The sequence below is a fragment of the Aquila chrysaetos genome, chromosome 1 (assembly GCF_900496995.4).
Source record: "Aquila chrysaetos chrysaetos chromosome 1, bAquChr1.4, whole genome shotgun sequence".
NCBI lineage: Eukaryota > Metazoa > Chordata > Aves > Accipitriformes > Accipitridae > Aquila > Aquila chrysaetos.
The window spans coordinates 48,695,614-48,709,327 of NC_044004.1; the positions used below are offsets into that span (position 1 = coordinate 48,695,614).

The window sequence follows — 13,714 nt, forward strand, 5'->3', positions numbered from 1 at the left end:
TCTGCACTCTGACAGGTTTGATATGTAGGTAGTGGAAATACTTTAAAAGGAAGCAGACATCCTTTGAAGTTTAGACAAAGGTCTCTGTAGAAAACCTAGACATAATATGATTGTAAATCTAATTATAGTAAGCTGTCTAGAAAGACTTCATTTCAGTCAATCAGTCCGTTTTATTTTGGGTTTCATTTTATCAAGTGGCTGCAATACCTGTTTAGTAGGATCCTCCTAACATGGCATCCTAGTGCCTAAAGGGTCGTCTTTCTTGAAAGATGCTGTGTGCTCTCACTTTCTGCCTTAAAAGAGTTGGAATATTTTTTGTTTATAAAATGACAAAATCTGGTATTGCTGGAATAAGCATTTGAGGGAACAGAATATTAATTGTAGAGAAAACATGATACAGAAGTGCTTTCTTTTTTTTGTAAACCACATGCCACATGATTTTAACATGCAGATACGCAATGAATATGAAAAAATGGATCCTGGAGCATGTTCTGTCTTCACTTAGATGAGTATGAATATGAACAATTTCACTGATGTAAATTGAATTAAATCAACTTTAAGCCAATATTGCAGAGTGATATAAAATGTGCATAATGAAGTGCATAAAATCTCTTTGCTTGTTTTTCCCCTCATTACCTCCAGAACTATTGCTTTCAGCTCCCTCTGTATGTCATTCTAAAAACCTGGACTCTGTGCGACAAAGCCATACCTTTAATCACTGAGCCAAACGGCTGTTTTCTGGCAATACAGCTAATCCCCAGAGGGAAGGAGCAGATGGGAATTGCTGAAAAAAAGTAACACTGCAAAGGGTTGGTGGAAGAAGAGGCGAATGTCAGGAAATAGAAGGGAAGAAAGGACAGGAAGGAGAGAAGGGCCAAGGGAAATGGAGAACCCTGTCCTGCAGTACTGCAGTCTTTTGATGCTCCACCGTTACAGAATGCTTCCCCATCTGCTTTTTAGGCAGATGTTTTAAATGAATTCTGAAATGGCAGTACATCCTTCACACATCTGTACACAGCAGTTAAAGAGGTTTGGCGTTTGTAGTGCTTCTGAAAGTGTCTACTGCCCCAGCAACCTTGAAACTAAAGTTTTCTTTCTACAAAGATGCGAAGCACAAAGAGCTATGGAGCGGGCTTCCTTTCGTCACACCGCTGGTGTCTCAGTCCTCCCTGGAGGGCTCAGAAAGATCGGAGACAGTCCCCTCTCAGTCATTGCTCAGTTTTTTATTTCTCTGCAGATATTGTCAGAAAATACTTGAATTTACGGTAGCTTCTGTGAAAGTCTTAGAGCATGTTTCAGCATTGGAACCAAACAGGCATCAGGCATCAAACTGTAAAGTCTGAACTGATCTAGACATTAACTGGAAGTTTACCAGGGAGGCTAAAGATTTTTGTATCACATTACCTTTTGAATATTTAATCATTCTCAAAATAAATTACATGGAGTGCAACTGTGAAGAACAAGATTTGATTTTTACTTTTCCTAGATTTAAATATTTAAAATACCTTAACTGTAGTTTGAAAAGTGGAAAGAGCCCACTCTTTCTTTAGGCTGTTCATACTTGGCTTTGAATTCCAGCTTATTCTCAGAATCATAAAAGGCATCGATTTATCAAGGTCACATCCTTCTAATTTATAATCCAGCTGCTGTGAGCTGCTAACTAGCTTTTAAGTCAGGAAGCTGGACTGTCAATGCCAATTACACTTAAACAACTTACGATGCTTCTGTGTAATTTTCTTTGTATTTTTCCTGAGGCTTTAAGGATATAGTGCTATGCTTGGAGACACAATTAAGAAAGTCTGAAGCAATGTAACCTGTGTTTCTTTCATTTTTATATATACATATTTTATATTTTTTTTATATTCTACACACATAGAATCCCATGACTTATCTCTGAGGTTTTTATATTATTCATTAAGTACAGCTAACAGAATTATTTTTAAATGCTTTTCTGTATCTAGCTGTTGTCTTTCCTACAAAGCCTAGTGACACAACCAAAATTGCAATTAAAAAACAAGAACTACTACACTGTGGGCAACTATAAACAAAATCGGTGTTATGCAGTTTAACTGTTCCTTCCTGATTTCTGGTTAGATGTGACAACAGTGAAACAGCCATTCAAAAATCGACATTTCTAAATCTACTGAGCAGTTACGTCAACTTAATAAACAACTAGTTTACCCGTTTTTTAAATGCGAGTTTCGTAGTCAGCTGGTCCCAGTTTGCCGGAGAGCTGCACAGTGCATCTCCCTGAATGTAAGAGAGCCACTAGGTGGGAGTGTGTTATCTTAAAAGAAGGTTTGTCAACCCCGGCTGTTCTTATTTTGAAGGAGCTCTGCACCTCCCTTTTCCCAGCATCCCGGAGATGCTGCAACACCATCCACACACCACGCCGAGCTGTTGATCGATCGGGGATTTGCCGATGCTCGCGTCCGCACTGGACGCTGGGGAGACGCAGCCTGCCTTGCTGCTCCTTCAGCCCAGGAGGACTCGAGCTGGAGCAAAGCAGAAGTTACACCCTCCAAAAAGCATATCTCGTATCCAAGCAAGGACCACAAGTACTCTGCATAAGCTACTTATGTAAAAAGCCCCAAGGACCCAGGCTAAAAAAGATTCGGAGGATCACCTTACTAACATACAAGCTAATAATTAAAAAAAAAAAAAAGGCCTTGTTAAAATATATCAAAAGCCAGACATTTGCCAGAGACAGAACTGACAGATGATAAAGATACAAAAGAGCCTTTTAAGGAAGATTAGACAATAGCAAAACCAAAAATGCTTTTTTCTTTTTTTCAGCAATATTCAATACCAAAGTGACAGAGAAGTCTTCAAAGTAAGCCCATTTTTTTCTACAGGAAATACATGCTCACAATAGTCCTAAACTGAGGGGCCAATAGAAGGCATTTTAGGACTGATGCATCAACTCAGAGTAACAAACTGACAAGGCTGAGTGTAGTCAAGTGTAAAGAAACTCCAGGATCATATTGTTGGACTGAGAGGTGTAATGTGTAATAAATTTCTGAGGGCAGCCATGGTCCTAGAAGGATGGTGCCAAATGAGCTGCTTTCAGAATTTCAGCACAAATTTGTGGGAACTGCAAAAAATCTGACTGCCGTACCAGGAATATGTGAGAGTTCTAAGACTGTAAGTGGAAAAAATGAACACAAAATGATTATTCATTGTTCCCTGTAGTACAAGAAGGGGAGGGACAGCTAATGTAATCATCAGGCAGCCAATTTAAAACAAAGTGCTTTTTCATATGTCATAATTAATCTTGCCATAGAACCTTTCAGAGGCCAGACAGGTAAGCTAAAAAAGGAGTAAGACAAACTCACATAGGGTAAGAGTATTAAGCATGATGAAATGAATGCAAGCTTTAAAGCTGGAAGTTCATGAACTGTTGCTTACAGAAATTTTTGAGAATGTATCGAGACTCTGTACCCGTATGCTGTCCCTAAGTGCTCACTGTTGCTCATTGGTGGGGAATGATGTGGGGCTGAACTGACCTTCAGATATTGCCAAGTTCATTCCTGTGTTCCTGTCACGCTGAAATATTTGGCCCTTGTCTATAAGCTCAAGGCTCTCAAAGGTAGTTAAGTTGTTAACAGTGTCTGGTTGTCTTGCTGCAGCTCTGGATTGAGAGTCCAGTTTTCCTAAAGATTAATGGCAGTAGCTGTGTTCACAGAAAAAGATCTCAGAAGCCAGCTGAAGAGTGCATTGCCTAGACCAGCAAAAAAACTAGGTAGGAACACTGGTGGCAGCACAGAAGCAACTGTCTGTAGGCAGCTGTTTGAATAGATTTGAAGAACTACAGTTTATGACCTCTAAGATTCTTCAAATGATAATTCAGTGTAAAGTTCATAGTGTTTGGGGGTTCATTTTTGAACATCATTATTAAATTTCCACAGGTACAAGATTTTGGGGAGGTCAGGGAATGGGTGGGAATACTTCATACTTAATCTTGCTCTCTATGAAGACAGTGACAAAGCTCCTGTTGATTTTAGCTGGAAGAAACATAACCCAATGATGCTGTTGCAGTAAAGAAGCTTGGAGTACTACGTACTCAGTTACTGACAACCTGTCCTAATGGGCTAATTTTTAAATATGCAGTGCTAGTACAGTGATTTTTTTTTTTCCAAGTAACTTCTCTTACTATTTTATTAGGATCAAATGGTTTCTGTATAAACAGATGTCTTGCTCACATCCCATGTTCCCTCCTGTTCAATTATACAGTGAGCTCACAATTTATGTCACAAATTGAGTGTCTTTCCCATAAGAACAGACTGTTGTTGCAAGCACAAATTTGTATTTAATTGCAGGACCGAGTACTGTCTATAAGACAGCTTTTAACACAAACATTCTCCAAACTGAAAAATGCAAACTAGAAAGTTACTGAGGGAAAGTAAGTTCTGTAACTGGTTTGGGTGGATATTTTCAGTTTGCTTGTAAAAAAACTCTTTGCAAGTCATAAAAACCTCATTATAATTTTGAAACACATTTCATGACTATGCATCAGGTCTACTGCCTGTGCCATTCTCAATGCTTTAACAGTATTAGAGTTACTGGAATTGCTCAGACATCAGAAATAGAAACGCTCCACTCCTCACTGGAATTTCAGTTCATTGGCCAAGCAGAATTACTGCTTTCTCCAGGCAAGTTTTTGAAAAGACATTATTCCCAGTCTACACCCTGTCTGTCAATACATGATCAAATTGTCATTCTAAAATAGTTACTTGTACAACAGAGTGGTTCTTTCTTGCATACAGTGTGACCAAACCTACTAGCTGTCAGAAATTGGGAGTAATAACTGAAGGAAAATAAAAAGCTGTCTTTACCATGAGATTGTCAGTGCTAAATGGCTGATGTACTGAATGAAGAGATGCTACTTTTGCCTCTATTTGTCAAGGCCATGTCCTAGTTTATTACACATTTGGATTTCCAGAGGAGCTGAGTTTTGTGCACATCCTGAGCTTGATGAAAGACTGAGGAATGGGAATGGGACATGGCAATGTGACTGTGGCTATCACAGGCTACATCTTCATGTATACTTTAGGCACTGCAACCTTACACACTTGCCAATTTGAGGTGATTCTCAGCCCTGACTGAGGCCTTCAGGCTCCTCTTCCAAAGCTTGGGAAGAGTTAGATACTTTGGGAAGGACCCCTCAGGAACCGGCAGAGCTGGAACCTTTGTAAAGTAACCCGTGAATAAAATGAGGCATGGGACGGAATTTAAACAGTCTGGGGCATATCTGCATGATTCAAAGCTCTTGCTTCAGGTGAGTTGGTATCACTGCAGAACATGACAGGATCATGAGGTGCTATCTGTTCAGGCTCCAAAAGCGACAGAGCTGTGGTATCACGATGCTGAACCAAACAGCCTTCTTCACCTAGGGCTAAATGCAGTTCTACATTTTTCACAGGCTGTTTCTGGTTTTGGAGGCAACCAAGTATTCGTTGGCTCCAGGCTACTTACAGAGCGCACCACTGCGTCGTTCAGACAGACTCTAAATGAATGTGGTTGAAACCAGGTGCCTCCCTCCTCCTGAGCGTTCACTTGGAGCTACGTACAATCCTGTCTGCAAACAGAAATAGCAAAAGTTATTCTGTTTAATATCTAACTCTAATCTTTTCACCAGGCATGCAGCAGACCTCTCATTATCTTCACACCCACATTTCTTCACTTTTGATTAGAACTAATTACTAACTTTTTACCTACTGTGTGGCAGTAGCAGACCCACCCCTCCCTGTGTTTCTGTGCAGTACCAAATGGAAATGTGCAGGTACTTTCTGCCAAATTGCAAGGAACACAGGTGCAAATCCGAGTCAGGTCTAAGACTATGCAGAAGCAGAAGATAAGGTGGCTTGACACGTTTAGCAGAGCACAACCCTTCATTTGCTTGTATTCTTAATTATATACAATAGTATACCTCCTCAGCCTCACAGAAAACTCTGGTTTCACAGGCAGGAAAGTTGCCTTCTGGTAAGGAACCATGCATTTTATTTATTTGGTACATCCAATGCAAGGAACCCACAACCTTATGCAAATATTAACCAAGTCTTGCAGCTGGCCAGAAAACAGAGAAGATTATTACCCCAGTTATAGAAATGGGAATTAAAAAAAGAGAAACTGTAGGCAATAGAGAGATACAGCAGGTATCTGCTCTAACTGAAAGTGTTTAACTAAACCAACACTGCAGCAAAGCAGAAAAACTTTGATTCAACCCGATAGTCTTTCCCTTTTACCTGAAAATTTTCTGAATGGCTGCAGTTTGTGTTGTGTCAAAGTCAGAAATGTCCCAATCTTAGCTCCTGGCTGCATCTAGGGAACTGGTTCCCACTCAGAACCTCACTGCGGCCCATAGACCATGGGAAGCAACACCCCTCTTGGAGGGGACAAATGTGCGGAGCCCAAACAGAGCCTGTTCCAACACAGAGTGGCCGGAGAGCCATTTCCTCCTTCTAACTCAAAGCCACAGCTGTTGCCCGACTTGATAAAAAAAATTCAATAATCACTGTCCTAACCATGAGATAAAATTAGAAAAGGTGAAGGGTAGCTACCTCATAGCCTTATCCAAAGTCTGGCGAGGCTCTTGCAGGATGGACTGAGAAGGTCCTAGGAACAGGTCTCCCAAATCCCCAGAAATGCTGTAACCATCACATCTTTATAAAATGGTATTGCTGTTTCCATTCAAAGTGCTGCTCAATCAGGAAGGGACTCAAGGTTTTGGGTAACAAAAGGGGATGTCTACCTTAAAGTTCTGGCCAGGTTAATCAGCTAAACAAGGTCACAGAATAGGTTTGCGCATTTGTACACGGTCATCTGTGTTCACATGGATGCTGTTTGCATGATGCCAGTTGCAGCCCCTGGTAACTAGTGCTCCCTTGGAGCGTAACGAAGAGCCGCCGGAGGTGAAGCTACGCTGTAGCGGTGAGGGAGTTTAGCTATACGGCCATGAGTCACAGTGTACCACCACATAGTCAGAAGATGGACCCCAGCCCATTTTATTTACTAGGTTAGATTACGGCCTGTGGCATTAATGGCATAACTTTCAATTTACGAGAAGGCAAGTTAACCTATTTAATCTCTGCCCTAACACGCAACCCCATTTCAAGCCCCCTAAACTCCAGCTGGGGACAGGAGAGCAGACACATCACTGTGCCCAGCTAAGCAGCATCTGAGTCTTCACAGGCACACACCTACTGTGTTCACCGACCGGTCCTTCAGCTCGCTTAGTATGCCCTGCCCTTGCAAGTAAAACAAATCTAGGTTATCTGCCTCCCACACTTTCACTGCCTCCTTCAGACCAAGCAGCTAGTCATAGGTGTTGTGATGTAGTTGAAAGGGACTATGCAGCTGATTTGCTCCAAATGGCACTATCACAGAGCAGCCGCCGACTGTTTTCCAATTCACAGATACGCTATAGGGAAGAGGCAACTACTAAAAGAGGGTCACAGGGCTAAATAAAGTTCCCTAATAAACAGGGAAAACATTAAAAAGCTACAGAACATCTTACAGAAAGTTTTCTACCCTATCAGACACACAAACAGTAAACGTAAATCACCGGTTTTGTCACAGACAGAACTGCGGTACTGCAATAAATGTAGTTCTGATTTAGGTCTCCGAAAGATCTCCCCACTTCCCCCCCTTCTCCCAAAGTCTCTGAACACTCAGGACCATATCCTAAATGTTCCTTTGACTTCAGAGGCAAAGCTAAGCCACAAAACACAAGAACAGAATTGATTTTAAAGAAAATATGCCCAAAATAGCCCTCAAATACTTCTAGTGATCTATTCCTACAGCAGAGGAGATCATTTATTTTACCAGCACAGTGTTCTGAAAGATTTCTGTAAGGCTTACAGGAAAGTCCAGTGCACTACAGCAAAAAGCCTCAGAACTGCTAAGCTTTTGTATCTTCATTTCCCCTCTGTAAGCCCATTCATGACAGTTAAGTGCTGAGAGGAATCAGGTCCTAAGCTACTACAAAGTGTAAGGAGCAAGTGGATCCTAGAGTCACCTGAGAACTTCTTTTTTTTATTTTAGTGGATAAAGGAAATGCTAACTAATGACTGTCTAACACAGTTCTGTATCATTCAGTGGTGTGTGATGCTTTATTTAATGTGAGAACATGCAATAAATAATACAACACCATATCATTTCTAGAGATCACAGTTCTAATGTTTCTTGTTGCTGCAGCTTGCTTTCTAAAACCTGTCTGGACGATGTCAAGTCACACACAAGTTTAATTCCCTTTTCCCCACCCCCTCAGACTTTAACAAGTATTGCTATGATTTTGTTTTCATTAAAACCCTCAATGGTATTTATATGTAGCATTCTCCTTCAGCACAGGAGGACCCAAAGGTGAAATCAAGCAGCAGATGACTGCTCACCACAAAATGAGTAATCATTTACGTTCCAAGCTAAAATAAATACAAACAGAAAGCTCACTGTTCTAATGTCTTCATTTAGCAACCTACTTTTTTTTTCTTTTCTTTTTTTTTTTCTTTTAAACACAGGTTTTGTAAAAACATTTCAAGCCTTGTGAATGCTCATTTTATTTTTATTTTCTTTGGAAAGCCTGAAGCGAAACATCTATCCTTTTAACTTGATGTCTTCACTACTTGCCTTTCCCAGTGGCACAGGGGTGATGGTTATACTCCTCCATTACATATTCTGGTTTAACCACAGCTTTTCAAAACAGCCCCACCACTAAAATGAGCTGCAGCTCTAGATTTACACTCCCCATCACCATCACTTACAGTTACTGATGAACAATTTCACTTCTAAGCACACACATTTCCGAACAGCTGAACTGCTCCACAGTTTTCTGTGTTTTTCTTATTATAACTAGCTCCTTCATTTCAATGGCATCACAGTTGAGCTCAAGTCTGAAATGCAGTGCTCCACCTAGGGCAAGTGCTTATTTTTACTCAAGTAATTACAGAAAAAAAAGTTGACGCTGACATTTACCAAAATATTTCAGTGCACAAACACCACCCGCTGAGCTGAACATGAGAATTCATGCCTGCTAGTCTTGTTTTTCCCTGCAGAGTATGACTGATTTGACTCATGCCCGACTTCAACAAAATTTCCAGATCTCTGCTAGAATTATGGTTGGTAGGAAAAACTTCTAAACATGCAGCTGAATTTCTGTTCTATGCCCACATTATTACTTGTCTTTGATGACAGGATATAGCAAGACATTCTAGACCATTTCATACTATTTCATAAGCTGCAAACTTCGCATGTTGAAGGAAAATTCTCTACTAATACAGCTGGAAGTCTGCAAGGAACTGCTTTAATTTCTTTCATAGACACCTAGGAAAATCCCACCTTTGTCCCCCAGTCTAATCTGGATGCTTTTTTCTCAACAGCATTAGCAAAGCAGGAGCATTGGTCCTTTAATATTGAAGCTAGAGTAGGAACATTTCTCTGCCTTCCAGCAATCCCACTTATGATTTGGTTACTGGTCATGACCCCCGTTGTTTATTGTATAAGTGAATCATAAGAATCACTGGAATTCTTATAAATCCCAAGTAAATAAAGGGGAAAAGAAAAGCCCACCTGTAATCAGACACCATGTAACTGCATGTTAATGGACTGTTCAGTGCCCTACTGGGATATGTTAAGAGAAATGCTACAGCATTATACTCAATTTCAAGAGGCCGGTAGACATTTTTAAATGAATAAATTCTATTTATATAATTACAGTAATGACTACAGTTCATACCTTAGGCACAGCAAGTAAAAAAAAACCACACTGGAATTTATGTAAATATTACTAACGCGTACACTATGAAAAAGCAATTCATGTTAATTAAAAAACACCTTAATTTTAAAAGTTTACCAGAAACAGTTACACTGAGCGTTGCGATCTTTGAAAGCAGAACAGAAGTTGTTTATGAGGATCCAACAGTAATTGATATCCAGCTGTTTGGAGCTGGGTTGCAGACTGAACACGTACTGAAAGCTGGGCTGAAATCCTCTCTCGGTTGACGGCAGCAGCAGTCATGCTGCTGTTTCCTACGAGCCTGGAATTTCACCCCAGTCTTTACATTCTTCGTCGGTTATAGTGGAGCAGCCAGAAGAAGAAAGATGATTAGAGAGCAGCCAAGAAGACTCACAGTTCAAGAATCCAATCTTCAAGCAGCTGTAAGGTCTAGGGGAAGGAGAAGGGGGTTTACAGCGCAGTTAAAATGAGTCTCTCTCAAAACAGGGAAAGTGGCCACTTCTGTACCAGAGCTGATGACAGGATACTGAACACTACTCATAGAAAGAAGCAAATCTGAGGTTCAGTCCTTGGTGAAGACACCATTGCATTTGCCTTTGACTAGAAAGGAAAACAAGCATAGCACATGAGCATGTAAGTGCATGTATCGCATGCAAGGCATTCCAGGAGCTGAACAATTTCTCTGCATACATTAAGACACCGCTAAGAAAAAAACAGCAAAGGTTTTTAGCACTCGAACAATTGGCTAGATGAACCTGATTTCAAATCCAACTTTACACATTCTTGATAAACAGAAAGGCCTCAACATTGAAGATGAAACATTTTTAGCACCAACTGCCAGCTTGCAAGTGAATACTTATTCACAAGAAACGAGTATAGGAAGACATGTCATCTTTCACCGAGAGGCATCTTGTTTTAAGGCAATATACAAAATGACAGTATGGCCACCACAGAAACTGCTCCAACAATCCCTGATGCTTTATGTCACCCACATGGGTCCCATTGCTGAGGAAAGGCAGGAACTAAACTGGCATCTGTCCTCCTCCTCCCTGCCATGTGACCTGGAATGCTGGAAATTTCCAATGTTTGTATGTAACCAGTTGTCATAAAGCAAGCTAGTTTCTTCCTGTATCCCCTAAAACCCTCTGTAGCCGTTTATATTAGCCATGCTATCAGTAGGAAGGAAAATGCTGAGGAATTGCCATCTTTCCTCACCACTAACCCAATTAAAAAGTTGTTCAATACGGTAGCAAGTGTTTACACAATTAATACGAATGAGAGATTAGTGAACATTTCCCAGAAGGGAAATGACTGTAGCCAATCTGGCCAGATGTGCTCCTGTAGCACCCAGCCCCCAGCCTAGGGTTGGTTCTTCTTTGATATCAGAAAGAGTCAGTTTACTCACTTGTATCTCCACTAAAGAGTATTTTAGAAAGAGAGACGGTAACTTCTGAATATACACTGTACATATCAAAGGAAGAGGTAAGTAGTTTGTTCTCAACATCCATCGCTTTGTGGAACTCCATCATCTGTTTTTATTAATAGTTATGGCACCCAGGTCTGCAGCTAAGAAATATTACCAGAATCACTTACGGCGAAAGGCAAGGAGCAGAACTGCATCGCAACCCTACTTTTTCATGATTTAAAGATGTGTTAAAATGTACCAACTGAGATTTTCAGGAAATCTATTATTTGGCTTACACAGTAAGCTATGCCTTGTGCACTGTGTTCTAGACAAAGTTGTATTTAAAAATGGCACACAAGGTTAAGAAACTTTACGCGACGTCAAAGAGTAATCCGTGCTTTCATAAATACAGTAGTATACATCCTATATACAGAGGCTGGCCACGAGCCTCTGGCAAGGCTGTTAGCCAGCCATCCACAGAAAGAATGGAATAAAGATAGTGGGGAGCGTGGTGGAGGGTGCCAAACCTAGGCAGACTATCGATGCTAATCCCACAAGCACTGAAGCAAGAACACTCCTCTGGTCCCGAATAATCATCTTCACAGTCTCACAGAACTGGAGGGAAAAAAAAAAAGAAAAAAAAAAAAAAAAAGAAGAAAAAGGAAAGGGTCAGGGTTAAGGAGGAAAGCTGTACCCGGGCAGCTGGAGGTGCCCACTCTCGCCATTAGAGGCCAGCGGCTGCCACCCCCGCTCTCGCGCGGGCTCTCTGGGCCACCGCACGAGGAGAAAACCGGGTCCGGCACCGGGTCCGGCACCAGGTCATGCCCCGAGGTTTAGCCCCAGTACCGCCTGCGGCTCCGGCGGCAACGAGCAGCTTTCCGAGCGTTTTAAGCGCGTATTAATTGCCTTACGACCGCGGCTTCGCCTTCCTGGCCACTTGAAGCCAGCGGAGGCCAGGCTACCCGCCTTTCCCAGCGGCTCCGCACCGGCGGCGGAGGACGGCCGCCGGCGGGGGGCGGCGGGCGGTACCGGGCAGCGGCTCTCGGGGGCCCGCGGCGGCGGCGGCGGCTGACCTAGTTTCGGGGAGCGGAGCGCCCAGCGGGGCCGCCGCCGCCGCGAAGGGCGGCACCGCCCCCGGCGCCGCCGCCGCCTCCGCCGGCGAGCTGCGCGGCTTCCCGGCGGAGCGGCGCCCCGCGGGGCGCCCCGGCGCCGACGGCCGGGCCGTACCTTGTCGGTCTGGAAGCTGACCGGGGCTCCGTATCGGCAGTAGGTGACGAAGTGCTCGCAGTTGTTCCAGAGCAGGCTGTAGGCCGTGGCGCCCACCAGCTTCTCGGCCCGGCGGGCCGCCTCCTCGCTGCCCAGCACCTGGTCCTCGAAGAGCCGGTCCATGTGGTTGACCAGGATGCTGCCGCCGTAGGCGAAGTCCTCCACCGTGTCCACGCGGATGCTGGCCGTTTTGGTGATGACGCCCAGGATGAGCCGCTTGTTGGTCACCACTTGCTGGATCTGCCGGCGGTCGCCGGTGAAGGCGGGCAGGATGTCGGGCATCAGGTGGGCGACGCGGTTCTCGCCCAGGTAGATGCCGAAGTGGATGAAGAGGGTGCGGGGCACCTCCAGCAGGTCGCCCCGCTTGAAGCAGCTGGTGTCGTAGTAGCCGGGGGCGGCCGCCGGCGGCGGCGGCGGCGGTGGTGGTGGTGGTTCCCCGCCGGAGCCCGCGGGCAGGGGCCGGACGTGGACGAGGAGCAGCAGCTTCTCCAGCAGCAGCGAGGCCGCCTGCGGCACCGGGTTCTTCATGGTCGGCGGGGGGGGGGGGGGGGAAGCCCTCGCTGCCGCCGAACAGCGCCCGCCGCCCGGCCCCGCTTTTTCTAGGCTACCGGGCGGGGCGGGGCGGGCACCCGGGCCAGCCCACCGGGCGAGGGGCGTGCGGGGAGCGCCCGCCCCGAGGAGCCGCCGGCCTTTATCGGGGAGCGCGGCGGGCGCCGTCCCCCGGCCCGGCTCTCGGGGCGGCGCGGTGCCCGCCGCCCGGGCCCTGGGGCCGGGTGCCAGCCGCAGCTCTCCCCCCAGGTAGAAGGGCAAGGAAAAGGGCGTTCAAAGCCCTTCGTCCGCCCCGCACCCGGGGAGCACAGCGGAGGGGCTCCCGGCGCCGCAGCCGCTTCCCTCACCTTCCCCCGCCGATGGGACCGAAGGGGCTCTGGGCGCCCGCCCCGGGGCAGCGGGGGGCGGGGGGGGAGGCTAGAGGCGGCCGACTCGGGGGCGGAGGGGAGGGGGCTGCCGCGGTGCTCGCTCGGCGGCGGGATAGGGGAGCGGAGAGGAGGCTCCCGAGCGCGCCTTTCGTCCTCGGAAGAAAACAGGTCTCCGAGGGAGAGAGGGAAGTCACAGTTACGAATTAACTCGCTCGAAAGGTCCGCCCGCTAAGAAAGAGTGGGGAAAAGGCGGAGCGGCATTCCCGTGCGTTTTGTTTCGCGCTAATCCGTTATGTAAATGGCTAAAATCCCGGCAACAGAGCCCACAAAAGAGCAGCCCTGTCAGGTCAACAAAGCCGCCCCGTCTGAGGCTAGTAAGTTTCAGTAGCCGAGCAA

The 13,714-nt window shown here is 45.0% G+C and overlaps 1 protein-coding gene across 1 annotated transcript; it reads right to left on the reverse strand.

Moving 5' to 3' along the window:
- Positions 1–9,673: 9,673 nt before the first annotated feature.
- On the reverse strand, positions 9,674–13,277 carry LRAT (lecithin retinol acyltransferase). The gene is made up of 2 exons (XM_030019739.2): positions 12,363–13,277; positions 9,674–11,750 (listed from the first exon to the last, which is right to left on the reverse strand). Exons 1-2 carry the CDS (start codon positions 12,927–12,929, stop codon positions 11,598–11,600), a joined length of 720 nt encoding a protein of 239 aa, XP_029875599.1. The 5' UTR covers positions 12,930–13,277; the 3' UTR covers positions 9,674–11,597.
- Positions 13,278–13,714: the final 437 nt, after the last annotated feature.